Source organism: Phlebotomus papatasi, chromosome 1 (genome assembly GCF_024763615.1).
Source record: "Phlebotomus papatasi isolate M1 chromosome 1, Ppap_2.1, whole genome shotgun sequence".
Classification (NCBI taxonomy): domain Eukaryota; kingdom Metazoa; phylum Arthropoda; class Insecta; order Diptera; family Psychodidae; genus Phlebotomus; species Phlebotomus papatasi.
Window position 1 is genome coordinate 1,920,133 of NC_077222.1, and position 13,049 is coordinate 1,933,181.

The 13,049-nt window shown below is 32.3% G+C and overlaps 1 protein-coding gene across 1 annotated transcript in view; it reads right to left on the bottom strand.

Moving 5' to 3' along the window:
- The window catches only part of LOC129799870 (rootletin), a 40,617-nt gene that overhangs the window by 24,428 nt on the left and 3,140 nt on the right, over nt 1–13,049 (bottom strand). The window contains exons 2-3 of the mRNA XM_055844136.1: nt 2,033–2,440; nt 1,618–1,793 (exon numbers count right to left, since the gene is read on the bottom strand). Coding sequence (XP_055700111.1) covers nt 1,618–1,793; nt 2,033–2,440 — 584 coding nt within the window. The remainder of the gene's footprint in view (nt 1–1,617; nt 1,794–2,032; nt 2,441–13,049) is intronic.

The following is a 13,049-nucleotide window of genomic DNA, read 5'->3' on the forward strand; positions in this document are numbered from 1 at the left end:
AATCCGAAAATCAAATATTTCCTATTAGCAGATAAGGTAAACTCGTTTTTGTACAAAGTATTTTTTTTTAAGAAAAGTTTGGATTTTTGAGAGAATTTTATATAAAATATTTCAATTTTCGGCGTATGTTACACCAGATTTCGTCTTTTAAAACATATTGTAACCAAGGAAACAAAAAACGTTCTAGTACGTGTTTAAATATTCTATTAATCGAAAATTATTTATTTGAATCTACTTTGAGTAATCATGATTACTGAAAAGTAAATTTTCTTCAAAAACAGTCTCCAAAAATCAGACTCCAGTGTCTGAAGTTTTAAAATTTTTAAATGAAAGTATCAGAAAATATAATTTAAATCTTTTACTTTTAAATTGCGAAAAATAGCTCCCTTTTGACCTTCTAATTCAAGAAATCATTTTAACGAAAATTACTCCCAATGTGTAGAGGCCCTGAGATCTTGAATTTTTTTATTATGTTCAGAAAAAAATATTTAAAGAAAACACGCTGGTTTTCAGTCTTCGTAACCCACGTAATCCCTTCGATTTTTTAATGCATTTTTAAACTACATCATACTGCAGTTTATTTAAATGTATATATGCTATATTAATATAATATTAACTTTCAAAAATTTTCACTATTTCCATGAAAAGTTAGTTAAAAAAAAAGTTTTAAAAAAATACGGGGGGAGGGGCGGCACACTAGTGTTACCGCCGAGGGCGCCAGAAACCCTCGCTACGCCTCTGCTCCTCTTGATTTTATGAACGAAGCTCCAATGTATTCCCATCATTTTTCCAACATTTTACACGGAAAGATCGAATTGCTTCTCAAAAAGCTCTAGCACTTTCTGTTACTTCCTCTTGTACTGAATCTTAGACTTTCGGCCACTTGGTCCTGGCTTCTGAGCAACAGTCATAAAATTCTTGAACTGAATTATAATCTTCCAGATAGTGGAATGACACACCTCCCGGTCAATTTACCGATTTCAGCATTACTAGCATTTGGATTCTTAAGATATCTGTCAACATTTAATTCTCGCAAAGAAAGGATTTTGTGTTTTAGGTCGATGTAAAAACAGTGTCAAAAAAAAATCTAAAAAAAAATATTTTGCTACTTGGGTAAATGGAGAAAGCTTAGTGAAAGTCTATTGGGAGCTAAAAAGGTTTTTCAAGGACAGGTCTTAGGAGTATAACTCATTACCTTTCCAATGAGCTCTCATTAATTAAATTCTGATCACTAGAAGATGAATTATTAGCGAATAAATGAGTTGGCACATTTTTGCTTCTGAACATTTTAAACTTGCCAATTTTTTTTTAATCTATTTCTTATCCGATTTCAATAAAATTTTGCAAAAGCATCGTCTACTAAATTATCAATATTCCACTAAAATATTGAGATAAAATTCTCAGTAGTTTTCCGTAGAGAAATTTATTTCGGGTGAATTTATGAATTCTCGAGATTTTTCACTTTATATAAACTGGCCTTGGAGCACCTCTAAACGACGTCCGATATTTTTCATGTCTAAGAAGCATTTAATTGTTTCATCATATAGATTAATTTTCCGGCCGGGCCAAAAAGATTTTTTTTTAAACACCCTAATCATGGGGCGAAAGGGACCTTACCTCTGACGCTCATCCTCAAGGCGACGTACAACATCATCCCCATTTTCGTGATGGTACGTGTGAATTGGGGGCGATGGTTGGTCACAAGTAACCGGACAGGGCAGACTCAGCGGAGCCGAAGATGCTGAGTGACCTGCAGGTGGTGGAAGTGGAATAGCCGCCATTGAGCTCGGTTGCTGCAAAAAAAACATCCCAAAATCTCAATAAAAAATACCCCAAATCACCCCAAATAGGGGAAAATACTCTCCCTTCGAACGTTTATGCCTTCGAATAATGTGAATTTTCTTTTCATTTTTCCCAAAAGATTTACACTCAGTCAGTATAAGTCTCTTTGAAAAAATAAAAGAAAATTCACATTATTCGAAGGCATAAACGTTCGAAGGGAGAGAATTTTCTCCTACCGCATGGGACTCACATGAGTGGATCCGGAAGTACTTGGACAGACATTCCTAGCTGAGTACGAAGGCACCGGGACATCATGGACTTGTCCCTCGAGATCCGAACATCTCTGCTTGTACTGCAGAACTTTCGACTGAAGCCGACTCACAAGATTAGCCTGATTGGCTTGAGCTTGCTTGTAGGTATCAATGCGTCTGCGATAGTTACTGGCTTCTTCCTGCAGACGCTGCCTGAGTTCCTGATTCTGCCGCAGCAGAGCCGCCGTTTCCACTGGAGCCGGACTGGCCATCCTGACTGAACGTCCTGCTGCTGGATTATCTCCAAGGCGAGACTTACTGAACGGACGCGAGAAAGGCTTCTTCTTATCTAGACTTTCGTTGCTATTCGAACGCCGTAAAGTGCTCGAGCCATTATCCTTCGTTAACTGGAGTGATACAAAGTCCATATTAAATTATCTATCAATAAAATTAACAAAACAATGAAACTTAACGAAAGATTTTAGAGAATTTCTGATATTCTTTAAAAAAGGCGGTATAAGGTCTCAAGCTTATGGTAAATAAAAAATAGTAATAGTAATTTTGAAAAAAAAAAATTACGAAATCTTAATTACTAAAGCCCGATTTTTTAACGAATATTGAAATTAGGAAGACGGATATTTTATTAATAATTTATATATTTTTTGAAGTATTTTCTCCAGTGTTAACTTTCAGTAAATACGAATTGTGATGTCGAGGAAAATTGTGAATTACAGAATTAATTGATTATTGTTTCGTTATACAATTCAAATCTTTCAATTGCTTCGTTCAATTTTCGTCAAGTATATTTTTCTGTTCAGAAGCATAGCATTTACAGTGCCCGCTCTCTAATCCCGATCGGCGTAATGCGGACGAGTTATCGACGGTTACATTTAAAATAATTTTGAGGTCATGTATGCATGTGTGTTTAGCAATGAAAATGGATTATCCTGTGATGTTTTTGTTTAATAAATGAGGTATAATGACATAGAATTCTCTAATTATGTCTTTTTAATCATTTTTTAAAACTTTTATTCTAATTCTACAAAAAAAAACTTGTATTATATTTGCGAGACGTTGAACAAATTCAAAAAATCCATCCGGATTACGAAGCGGACTTCTGTCATATTGTCTCCCAATCATCCGGATTACAAAGGTTTTCAATTGCTTCGATCAATTTTCGTCAAGTGTACTTTATTAGGAGCATAACATTTAATACAAATTCAGCTTGCAGCAAACGTTTCGTTCAATTCACTTCAGTTTTTTTATTATTTCGTTCAATTTTCGTCAAGTGTATTTTTTACCTCACAATACCTGGACAATACCTCAGCGTTTTATCCATTTTCATCTTTCACTAAATACGAAGTGCGATTTAGAGAAGAAAACATGCGAACTACATGGTTCAATTCATTCCGATCAATTTCTTCGTTCAATTTTCGTCAAGTGTATTATTAATTAGTTGAATGTCAGCATTCTATTCACCTTCAGCCTTCAACAAATATAAATTACGATTTAGTAGGAAAAATATGAATTTCGTGGTTAAATTATTACCGTTTCGTTCAGTTTTTAATATTGCTTCGTTTAATTTTCGTCTTATCTCTTTAGAAGAATAGAATTTAATCGAACTTTAGCTCTCAGTAAAAAGAAAACGCAAGGAATGCAGCAAGAAAAAGTGATTTTGTTCAATTTTATACCATACTTTCACTTGCTTCGTTCAATTTTCGTCAAGTGTATTTTTCTCTTTAGAATTGCAGCATTTTATTTGCCTCTAGCTTTCACTAAATACGAATTGAGATATAATGAAGAAATGCGAATTACAGATTTAACTGTTATCGCTTCGTTCAATTCAATTCTTCAAAATGTCTTCGTTCAATTTTCGTCTATTGTATATTTCTCTTTAGGAGCATGGCATTTAATCCAGCTTCCAGAAAATAGAAATTTAGATTTTAAAGAAAAATGTGAATTATGGCCTCACTCGACAATCGCTTCATGCAATTCAATTCAATTCTTTAAGTTGCTACGTTCCTTCATTCAATTTTCGTCAAGTGTATTGTTGATTAGTTGAACCACAGCATTTTATTCAGCTTCAACCTTCAACATATATAAATTACGATTTTAAGGGAAAATAAAAATTTTGTGATTAAATGACTACCGTTTCGTTCAATTCAATTAATTTTTTTTAAATTACTTCGTTTAATTTTCGTCTCATGTATTTTTCTTTTTAAGTGTATAGAATTTAATCGAGCTTTAACTTGCAGTAAATGTGAATTACGATTTAAAGGAATGTGAATTATAGGGTTATTCGACATTCAATTCAGTCCTGTCACTTGCTTCGTTCAATTTTCGTCAAGTGTATTGTTCTCATTATCACCACATCATATTATCTAGCTCCAGCTGTTAGCAAGAATTGTAGGACAAAATAAAAAAATAACTTAATGAAAATTGAACGAAACAAAAATCGGACTTTTTAACCTCTAATTAAAAAAAAAAACTAGAAAATAAACTAGAAGATAATTCGAAGGCAGCTTAGACACAGCAACATCAGCATTGAACTCTTTTACAAGCTATTGAAATCCCACTACATTTGACAAAAACTGAACGAAGAAGTATCTACAAATTTTCTTTTTCTTCCAACAAAGAAAACTTGAAGAAAATAAATTTTCCACTTTTTATATCACTTCTTGTACGAAGAAAATATAATTTTTAGATTTTATTTTTTTTTTCACAAATTAAATTACTAAAATCAAAGTTACTTAAAGAAACCTACATCGAAAGACACCGACTTCATCGTCTTCTTGGCCAAGACTGAGGTCGACAAGCACGTGGAGTACAAAACAAATCCACCCCTAGTTACCATTGTTGAGGGTCGTTTTCGTTTGTGGACATATTTTAAGTAAGGGTGGAAACACCATCGTTCTCGCATATATACAACAATTAATTATGAATGAACCACACACTTTACTTGTCGTATACGCATAATACAATTATATACATTCCCGCGCTTCCGATTTAACAATCTCCCTGTGTACTAGGGCTCACACTTATGCGCTTTGTCACGTTCTTACTGAATGCACAGTGACGATTCAATCTATTTGAAAACAATCAGCGCTTTAAGGTGTCTACACATTATAAGAAATTTCTATCAAAAATGAGCTTCAAGAAGTGTTCTTCAAGAAAATTGCCTACACATTGGTGAGAATTTTTGACAAAAAGATGGATTCTTGAAGAAAATTTGTCTAATGTGTAGACAAATTTCTTCAAAAATCATATCCAATTGAAGGAAATTTCCATCAAGAATTTTTGAAAGAAATTATCGGCTACACATTGGAATAAAATTCATCAAAGTCATTCTTGACAGAATTCTTGAAGGAAACCATCACGATTCAAGATTGTTTTTCACGAAAATTTGTTATTTTCTGCTGGAAAAAGTGAGAAAAGCGTTTGGTGAAGTTCCTTGGGATAGTATTTAGTGAATTTGTGAAGAAAATCTTCTAAATATGCAAGGGAATAGTGTTTTTCTTGAGATGTCGTTCCTGGTGGAATCCAACCCAGCCTTTGGAGGAACATTTCCTGTGATTTCCCTCCAGAAATTGCCGGAAGTTAATCCATCTGTGTATTCTTGAGGTGTTCCACAGTACAGTGGCCTCGTACTCCATGGATTGCAAGATGGAGGGAAAGGAGAAAATTTACGGGCACTTTGGAATCTCTGCCTTGGTTACCAATCAAAACAAGAGCTAATCAGAGCCACCGAGGAGATCTCAATGCAAACGAGAGCTGTCGGGAGCTACCAGAAGCCATCACTTGAACCCCCAGAAGAACATCAGAATGATCTTTTATATCATTCACTTTCTCAACCACTAGGAACTCTGTGGGATTGCTTCCTTTCGAGAACATCAGAACTGGATAGCCACATGCCTTCAATTCCTCATGTCAATGGAACATGGAACCCAGTAAATAAATCAGTAGTGGAATTATTTTGGAACATCCATGGAATTTTCACAGGAATATTCTTCTATTATATTAATTTAACTCTTTCGTCTCTTTTGGGACTCTGAGTACCCAAAGCAGCATATGAATATTCTGTGAAAAACAGTGTTTTTTAATTATTCAGAACTGATAAAAATCCTATTCTTGTGGATGATTACAAACTATAAGGATGTCCAAATGTAAGATATTTTTTGTAGAACCTCAATTAATTCCTGAGCTTAGATATTTTTTATCAAAAAATTGTGAAATTGGCTTGCAGCATATGCTGCGGTCCGGAAAGAGTTAAAAAAAAACTACATTTTTTACATAATAGAGAAAATGTCCATTTCGGATGCCAACTACGTATAAAAAGGTAGCATTTTACGCCAATTTGGTATTTTACGCCCATTTTTTAGTTTTTTTTTCAATTTTTAACATAATAAAAAAGTTATCAACTATTTTTTTCTACTAAACGAAAGGTCATTAAATTCTCTATACATTAGTGTTATCACTTAAAATTAAAGTAAAATGTCAATTTGGGTTTTAAAGTGTGAAAAAATCAATTCATTCAATTTTCGAATCGAACAAATGTGATATTTCGATTGGCATTGACAGGTATCAAACGCAAAGCGTGAAAATTCCACGGCAATTACAGAATTTACCCTGTGGGAACTGTAGTGATGGGAAAATGTCAATCAGTTGGTGTGTGTCTAGGATGGGGAACTGGAAGGGGAAGAAGAAGAAGAAGAAGTGAAGTGTGGAATGACGGCTAATTATCCGAAAGAAAATGTAGAAAACTTTCATGTGAAAATTGATTAATAAAAAGATATAATTATCGAAACAAGAGGTAGTGTTTCAGTGAAGTAGGACCCCCTATAGGTCTTATATTATTTAGTTTTTATTATTTTCACTTTTTCACATATTTCTTATTATTATTTCTAACCAATTATCAAGCAACAAAACCTCTTAAAAGTTAATAGGTTATGAGCTCTCGCGCCAAAGAGAAGTTTGATGCATAATAAATTAGCATTTTATTGCTTTTATCCAGGTTTTGCAACACTTGCAATACTAGAGAACCTCAAAAAACTATCAAGATATCAGTAATATTTCATAAATAATTGCAATATTCGCAAAATTTATATTCTGGATTAAATCGTGAAATTTTCTTTGATCTTTATAAAATATAAGCCATTCAAATGTCCATTACAGCTGTCAAACTCCATATAAAAATACTAGCACTTTACGCCTATTTCGTATTCAATATCCAATTTTTAGTTTTTGATCCATTTTTTTAATTTTATAGAAGAGTTATTAATTATTATTAACAATACTGGTTATTAACTAGATATTACCAAATTGAAAACTAAACATATTTGCAGCCAAATAATAGCTTATCTATTATCGTGAAATCAGCCGGAATACTTTTGACATGCAAAATGATGACGTCACACGGTCGAATTATGCGGCTCTTATCCTGACTGAATTGAAAAATGAGTGAGATTTTGCTTTTTTAGAAAAAGCGCTATAAATTTGGAAATAATTTATATTCAGGTATAATATTCACAGGGAAGGTAGAGGGTTTCACGGAGTATCCGAAAAGCGAAAAAAAACGAATTTTGCAAAAAATCGAGATAGTCGGATTATATTCTGAGTGGTCGATATTATACTAGATTTTTTTTAGTTCATTTATTTTAAACCGCTTGTATTATATTATAACATCCCCACATCAGATATATTTTCTACTACTAAAAATAAGCAAACCTAAATATTTAAAAATCCACGTAATCTTCTAAATTAAAAGTCCTTTACATTGCATTATGTTATTAAAAGTAGGAATTTTTAATAAATAATCATTAGAAATTACATAAAGGCGGGGCAATCATCTTCCAGATGGACCCCTTAATAAATAAAAAAAAAATTACATAAAGGATCTCTATTATGTAAAAAAATGTAGTTTTTTTTAAATTAATATAATAGAAGAATATTCCTGTGAAAATTCCATGGATGTTCCAAAATAATTCCACTACTGATTTATTTACTGGGTTCCATGTTCCATTGACATGAGGAATTGAAGGCATGTGGCTATCCAGTTCTGATGTTCTCGAAAGGAAGCAATCCCACAGAGTTCCTAGTGGTTGAGAAAGTGAATGATATAAAAGATCATTCTGATGTTCTTCTGGGGGTTCAAGTGATGGCTTCTGGTAGCTCCGGACAGCTCTCGTTTGCATTGAGATCTCCTCGGTGGCTCTGGTTAGCTCTTGTTTTGATTGGTAACCAAGGCAGAGATTCCAAAGTGCCCGTAAATTTTCTCCTTTCCCTCCATCTTGCAATCCATGGAGTACGAGGCCACTGTACTGTGGAACACCTCAAGAATACACAGATGGATTAACTTCCGGCAATTTCTGGAGGGAAATCACAGGAAATGTTCCTCCAAAGGCTGGGTTGGATTCCACCAGGAACGACATCTCAAGAAAAACACTATTCCCTTGCATATTTAGAAGATTTTCTTCACAAATTCACTAAATACTATCCCAAGCAACTTCACTAAACGCTTTTCTCACTTTTTCCAGTAGTGAAACAACAAATTTTCGTGAAAAACAGTCAGAAGAGGTAGAGACTTGGAAATGATGGCAATCTGTCAAAAAAAATTTTTGATGGAAAATAAAAAACCCAATGTGGAGGCATTTTTCTTCAAAAATTCCTTCAAAAATATGAATTTTTCTTTAAAAAATTCTTGAAATAATTCTTGATGAAATCAGCTCCAATGTGTAGACACCTTTACAATCAATGACTACGTTTATATACAAAATGCATGCATAAGAAACAATTTCAGATTCTTATCTTAAGAACAGAAATATTCTAAGCAATATGATTGAGAACAGTCACGGCGAATATAGAAACAGTCATGACGAATATGGGAACAGTTTCAGAAAATCGGCAAATATGGAAACAGTTTCAACAAAAAAGAAGATTAAGGATTTAGAATGTTCAATGTTAACCTACTTTTAGCTCCTGAACCTTGTTCTGAACTTCTCAAATATGTTCTTAGATTTAAATAAATTCCACTTTAAACTATCGTGTAAACGTCATCAATGTAATAATTCACTCAAAAACCAAACACTTGATGATTACTCATAATCAGCATTTCAAATTTAAATTGATTTCATGAAGTATTATTAAAACTTTGTTCCTCTTGGTTGAAGTATTTAAAAGTAAATTCAAAGAAAATCACACAAAAAAAAAACTATGAAAACTCTTCCTATTTATCCTATTTATAACTCTGGCATAAAACTTGTAATTTTCGGCAAAGAAATCGAAAGCAATTTCCATCAAACTTTATTTATTTCAACATCCATATTTTTGCTTCCTTCTGGGGCATGGGAAGCGTGTCCTCACGAAAAGTTTTCCTTCATAGAAAAACCCCTCTCTGTGGCTATATAATTTAAATGCACCTTCGCCCATGTGCCCAAAATAGAGGATAACTGTGTCTTTGCACGCATGATAAACTCTGTCACATCGAAGACTTTTATCGCTATTTTTATTATTAAACAGTGATCTCAAATGGAGATACAAGGGAAAAAAACAATTTATATTGTAAATAACAATAGCAATATCTTATAAATTTCCTAGTTTAGTTACACGCGCACCATGAAAACTCCCAAAATCGTGAAAGAATAAACAATATTCTTCCGCAAAAAGAACCCTAATCCAACTATTGATTGACAATTGCAAAAATAATCACTATCTCAAGCAATAAAAAAATGTCTCCAAAAAATTAAATTCCATCATTTTAGCCGCATTATCTCTTGTGCGAGAATTAATTTACATTGACGAGGTCAAAGTGTAGATTTTCTTATGTAATTCAGTGCAATAATTACCAGCATTTTTCTAGTCTACCCACATACAAACAGAGCTAACATTCGAAATTGTTAAATTTCATTCCTTAATGACATGTTTATGGTGTTGTCTTTCAAAATTGTTGAAAAAATATGCAAAATGGTGGAGCTATAATCAGTAGTCATACAGTAAATTGTGGAAAGCACTTTCTTCAGACGTGATTGTTGCAAATTTTAAGGATTAAAATTTAATTATTGTGCATAGCAGACAAACTACTGCACATATTTTCTCTTGCAGCAAAAAAAAAGAGGCCAAAATAATTAATAAACGGTATTTAAACATCACAGAGTTAAGGCAAAAATTCGAATCTACAAAAATAGAATTTTAATTTGGTTAAATTTCAAGGTAAGCCATTATTCGGCAATAAAAATCGACGAAAATTTGAATTTTAACGAAAGATTTTAAAGGGTGATCTTCAGTTTGTCAAAAAACTATAAATTACCTGGCTGTAGTAATCTTTACCATTGCTTTAACAATTTCAAGAGGTCTAGAAACAGCATTTTCAGGAAAACTGAACGAAAAGTATACGGATTTTTGACATTTGAACTTTAACGAAAGATTTGTGGGACACAACTTAACGAAGAAATGTCAAATATTCTCATCGTATAATTAACGCAAATTTCCATAAAGCAAAAAAATAGATAAGTGTTAAATATGTACGATTTGAAACAATCAAATTTGACAATTAATTTGACGATAATTTAAATTTTAAGGACATATTTTCAAGGGTGATCCTAATTTTTTTCAATAAATTGTAAATTATCTGGCTGTAGTAATCTTCACCATTGCTTTAACAATTTCAAGAGTTCGAGAAATAACATTTTCCAGAAAACTAAGGAAAAGTATTCGGATTTTTGACATTTTTAATTAACATTTAAACTTTAACGAAAGATTTTTGGGACAAAACTTTACGAAGAAATGTCAAATATTCTTAACGAATAATTCACATAAATTTCCATAAAGCAAAAAATTTTAGATAAGTGTCAAATATGTACGATTTGAGACTACCAAATTCGACAACTAATTTGACGATAATTTGAATTTTAACGAAAGATTTTCAAGGGCGATCCTTATTTTTCAAACATTTATACATATTCTAACTGTAATCACTTTTAACACTGCTTTATAAATTTAAAGAGTTCCAGAAATAACATTGTCGGACTTTTGGAATCACTAAATCATCCCTATAGCCGATCGGCTGCAAAGTTTAACTTTATTAGAAGAACCCGTGGAATTTTTCTGCTATTTTTCCGCATGAACCTCCAAGGAAAAATACGCTAATATGCTGCGTAGAGTTCCGCAGAATTATTATCTTTCTTTCGTTAATTTTCCGATAATATATTTGAGAACATTCCCTGGAAATTGAAACAAAATTTCCATTGAATATTCCAAGTATATTTTCCGATATTTTTCTTGTCAAAACTCCATGGAAGTAAAAGCTAAAATTCAAAAGCAGAACAACTGAGTGTTTGTCTGATAGATAAACTCTCCAAGTTCCAAGCTGCCAATTTATACTGATCTTCCTATTTTTGTTAATGTTTTTTTTGTAGAAATTTTCCTTGAAAATCCCACGACATTAAAAAAACACTGGAAAAATCTCGGATTTCCGTAATAATAAACCACGGAAGCCCTTATGGCCGTTGCATGGAAAATTCCGCGGAAAATTTCGTGGAAATAAATAGGATTTTCCGATTTTTTTTTAAAGAGCTGACTGCCGATTATTCTGCTTATGATCCATAGAAAAAAAACATGGAAATATTCGTTGGAAAAGTCCATGGAAACTCGCGGAGATTTCTTATTAGACAGTCCTGTACAGAGTTCCGCAAACGTCCATGGAACACTAAAAGGAAATTTAGCGTAAAATTCCTCATTGGAAGCCCACCCGGATTTTGAGCGGTAAAATCCAGGGAACTCTACGAGCTTTATTAGTGGTAAAATGCCGCAGCCGTTAGCTATAAGGATTTTAAATCACTGTCAAAAGAGTAGTTTGATACTGTCAATCTCAACGAGTTGATTGAATATTAACGAAAGATTATTAAGTGTGATCCTCATTTTTCAAACATTTATAAAGAGTCTAATTAACATTACCTTTCGATTTTTTGGAAAAACTTAATCATATTTTAAATCACTCTCAAAAGGGTAATGTTTGACACTGTCAAACTGAACAAGTCGATTGAATTTTAACGAAAGATTTATGGAATAATAATTTATACAATTTTGTGCTCTTAGTATTTACAAATAGTTGCATATTTAAAACAAAATGTTCTTGATAAAAACTTAACGAAGAAATGTTCCAGTAATCTTAAGCTAAAATTCACACATTTTTTGTAAAGTAAAAGATTTTATAGAACTGCCAAATATGTACGATTTGAGACGATCAAAATAGACGATTATTTTGATGATAAATTGAATTTTAACGAAAGATTTTTTTGATGATTCTGATTTTCAGTGACTCGTAAATGATAAATCTACAATAATTATTCTAATATTCCTTTATACTGTTTGAGGCTTTTCAAAATTACATATTTTTGGCTTTATAGTGATTGAAGCTTATAAAAAAAATGAACGAAACAGTACTTAGGATGTTTAAGTTATGGATGCAACCAAACTCAGCCTAAATTGGCCTAAATTTAATTTGATTGAAACAGACAAAAATTGTACGCAAATGTAACACATTTCATATCATAAAGTACACTAAATACGAACTTTAACCAAAACAAATCATCTTAATGTTTTGTTTATTTCCTGCAAGAGCGTTTAAATTAAAATGTTTTGAGGTTATATTATTTTAGGTTACCTTTACCATAATCCTAATTTCAAAGTAACTTCCTTTAGAAGAGCATTAGAAATATTGAAATTAATATTTATCTAAGAACATGATATTTCAATGTGAGGTTATATTAAACATAACCTTCAAACCAACAGAGTTCAATAAGTGAGACATGTAAGTTCTAACCTTAAAATGTTTGAATTTGAAAGATAAATTTGAGATAATTTATGCTTACTTTTAATGTTCTTTTACCAAAAAATCCATAATTTCACAATCAAACACAAAACTTTATCATTAAATTTCCTGAACGTCTAAACTGAAATCTCTCTGGAAAACCATTACATAATCCCCATCCCTCATTTAACGCTGCAGTTTGAGAACTAAAC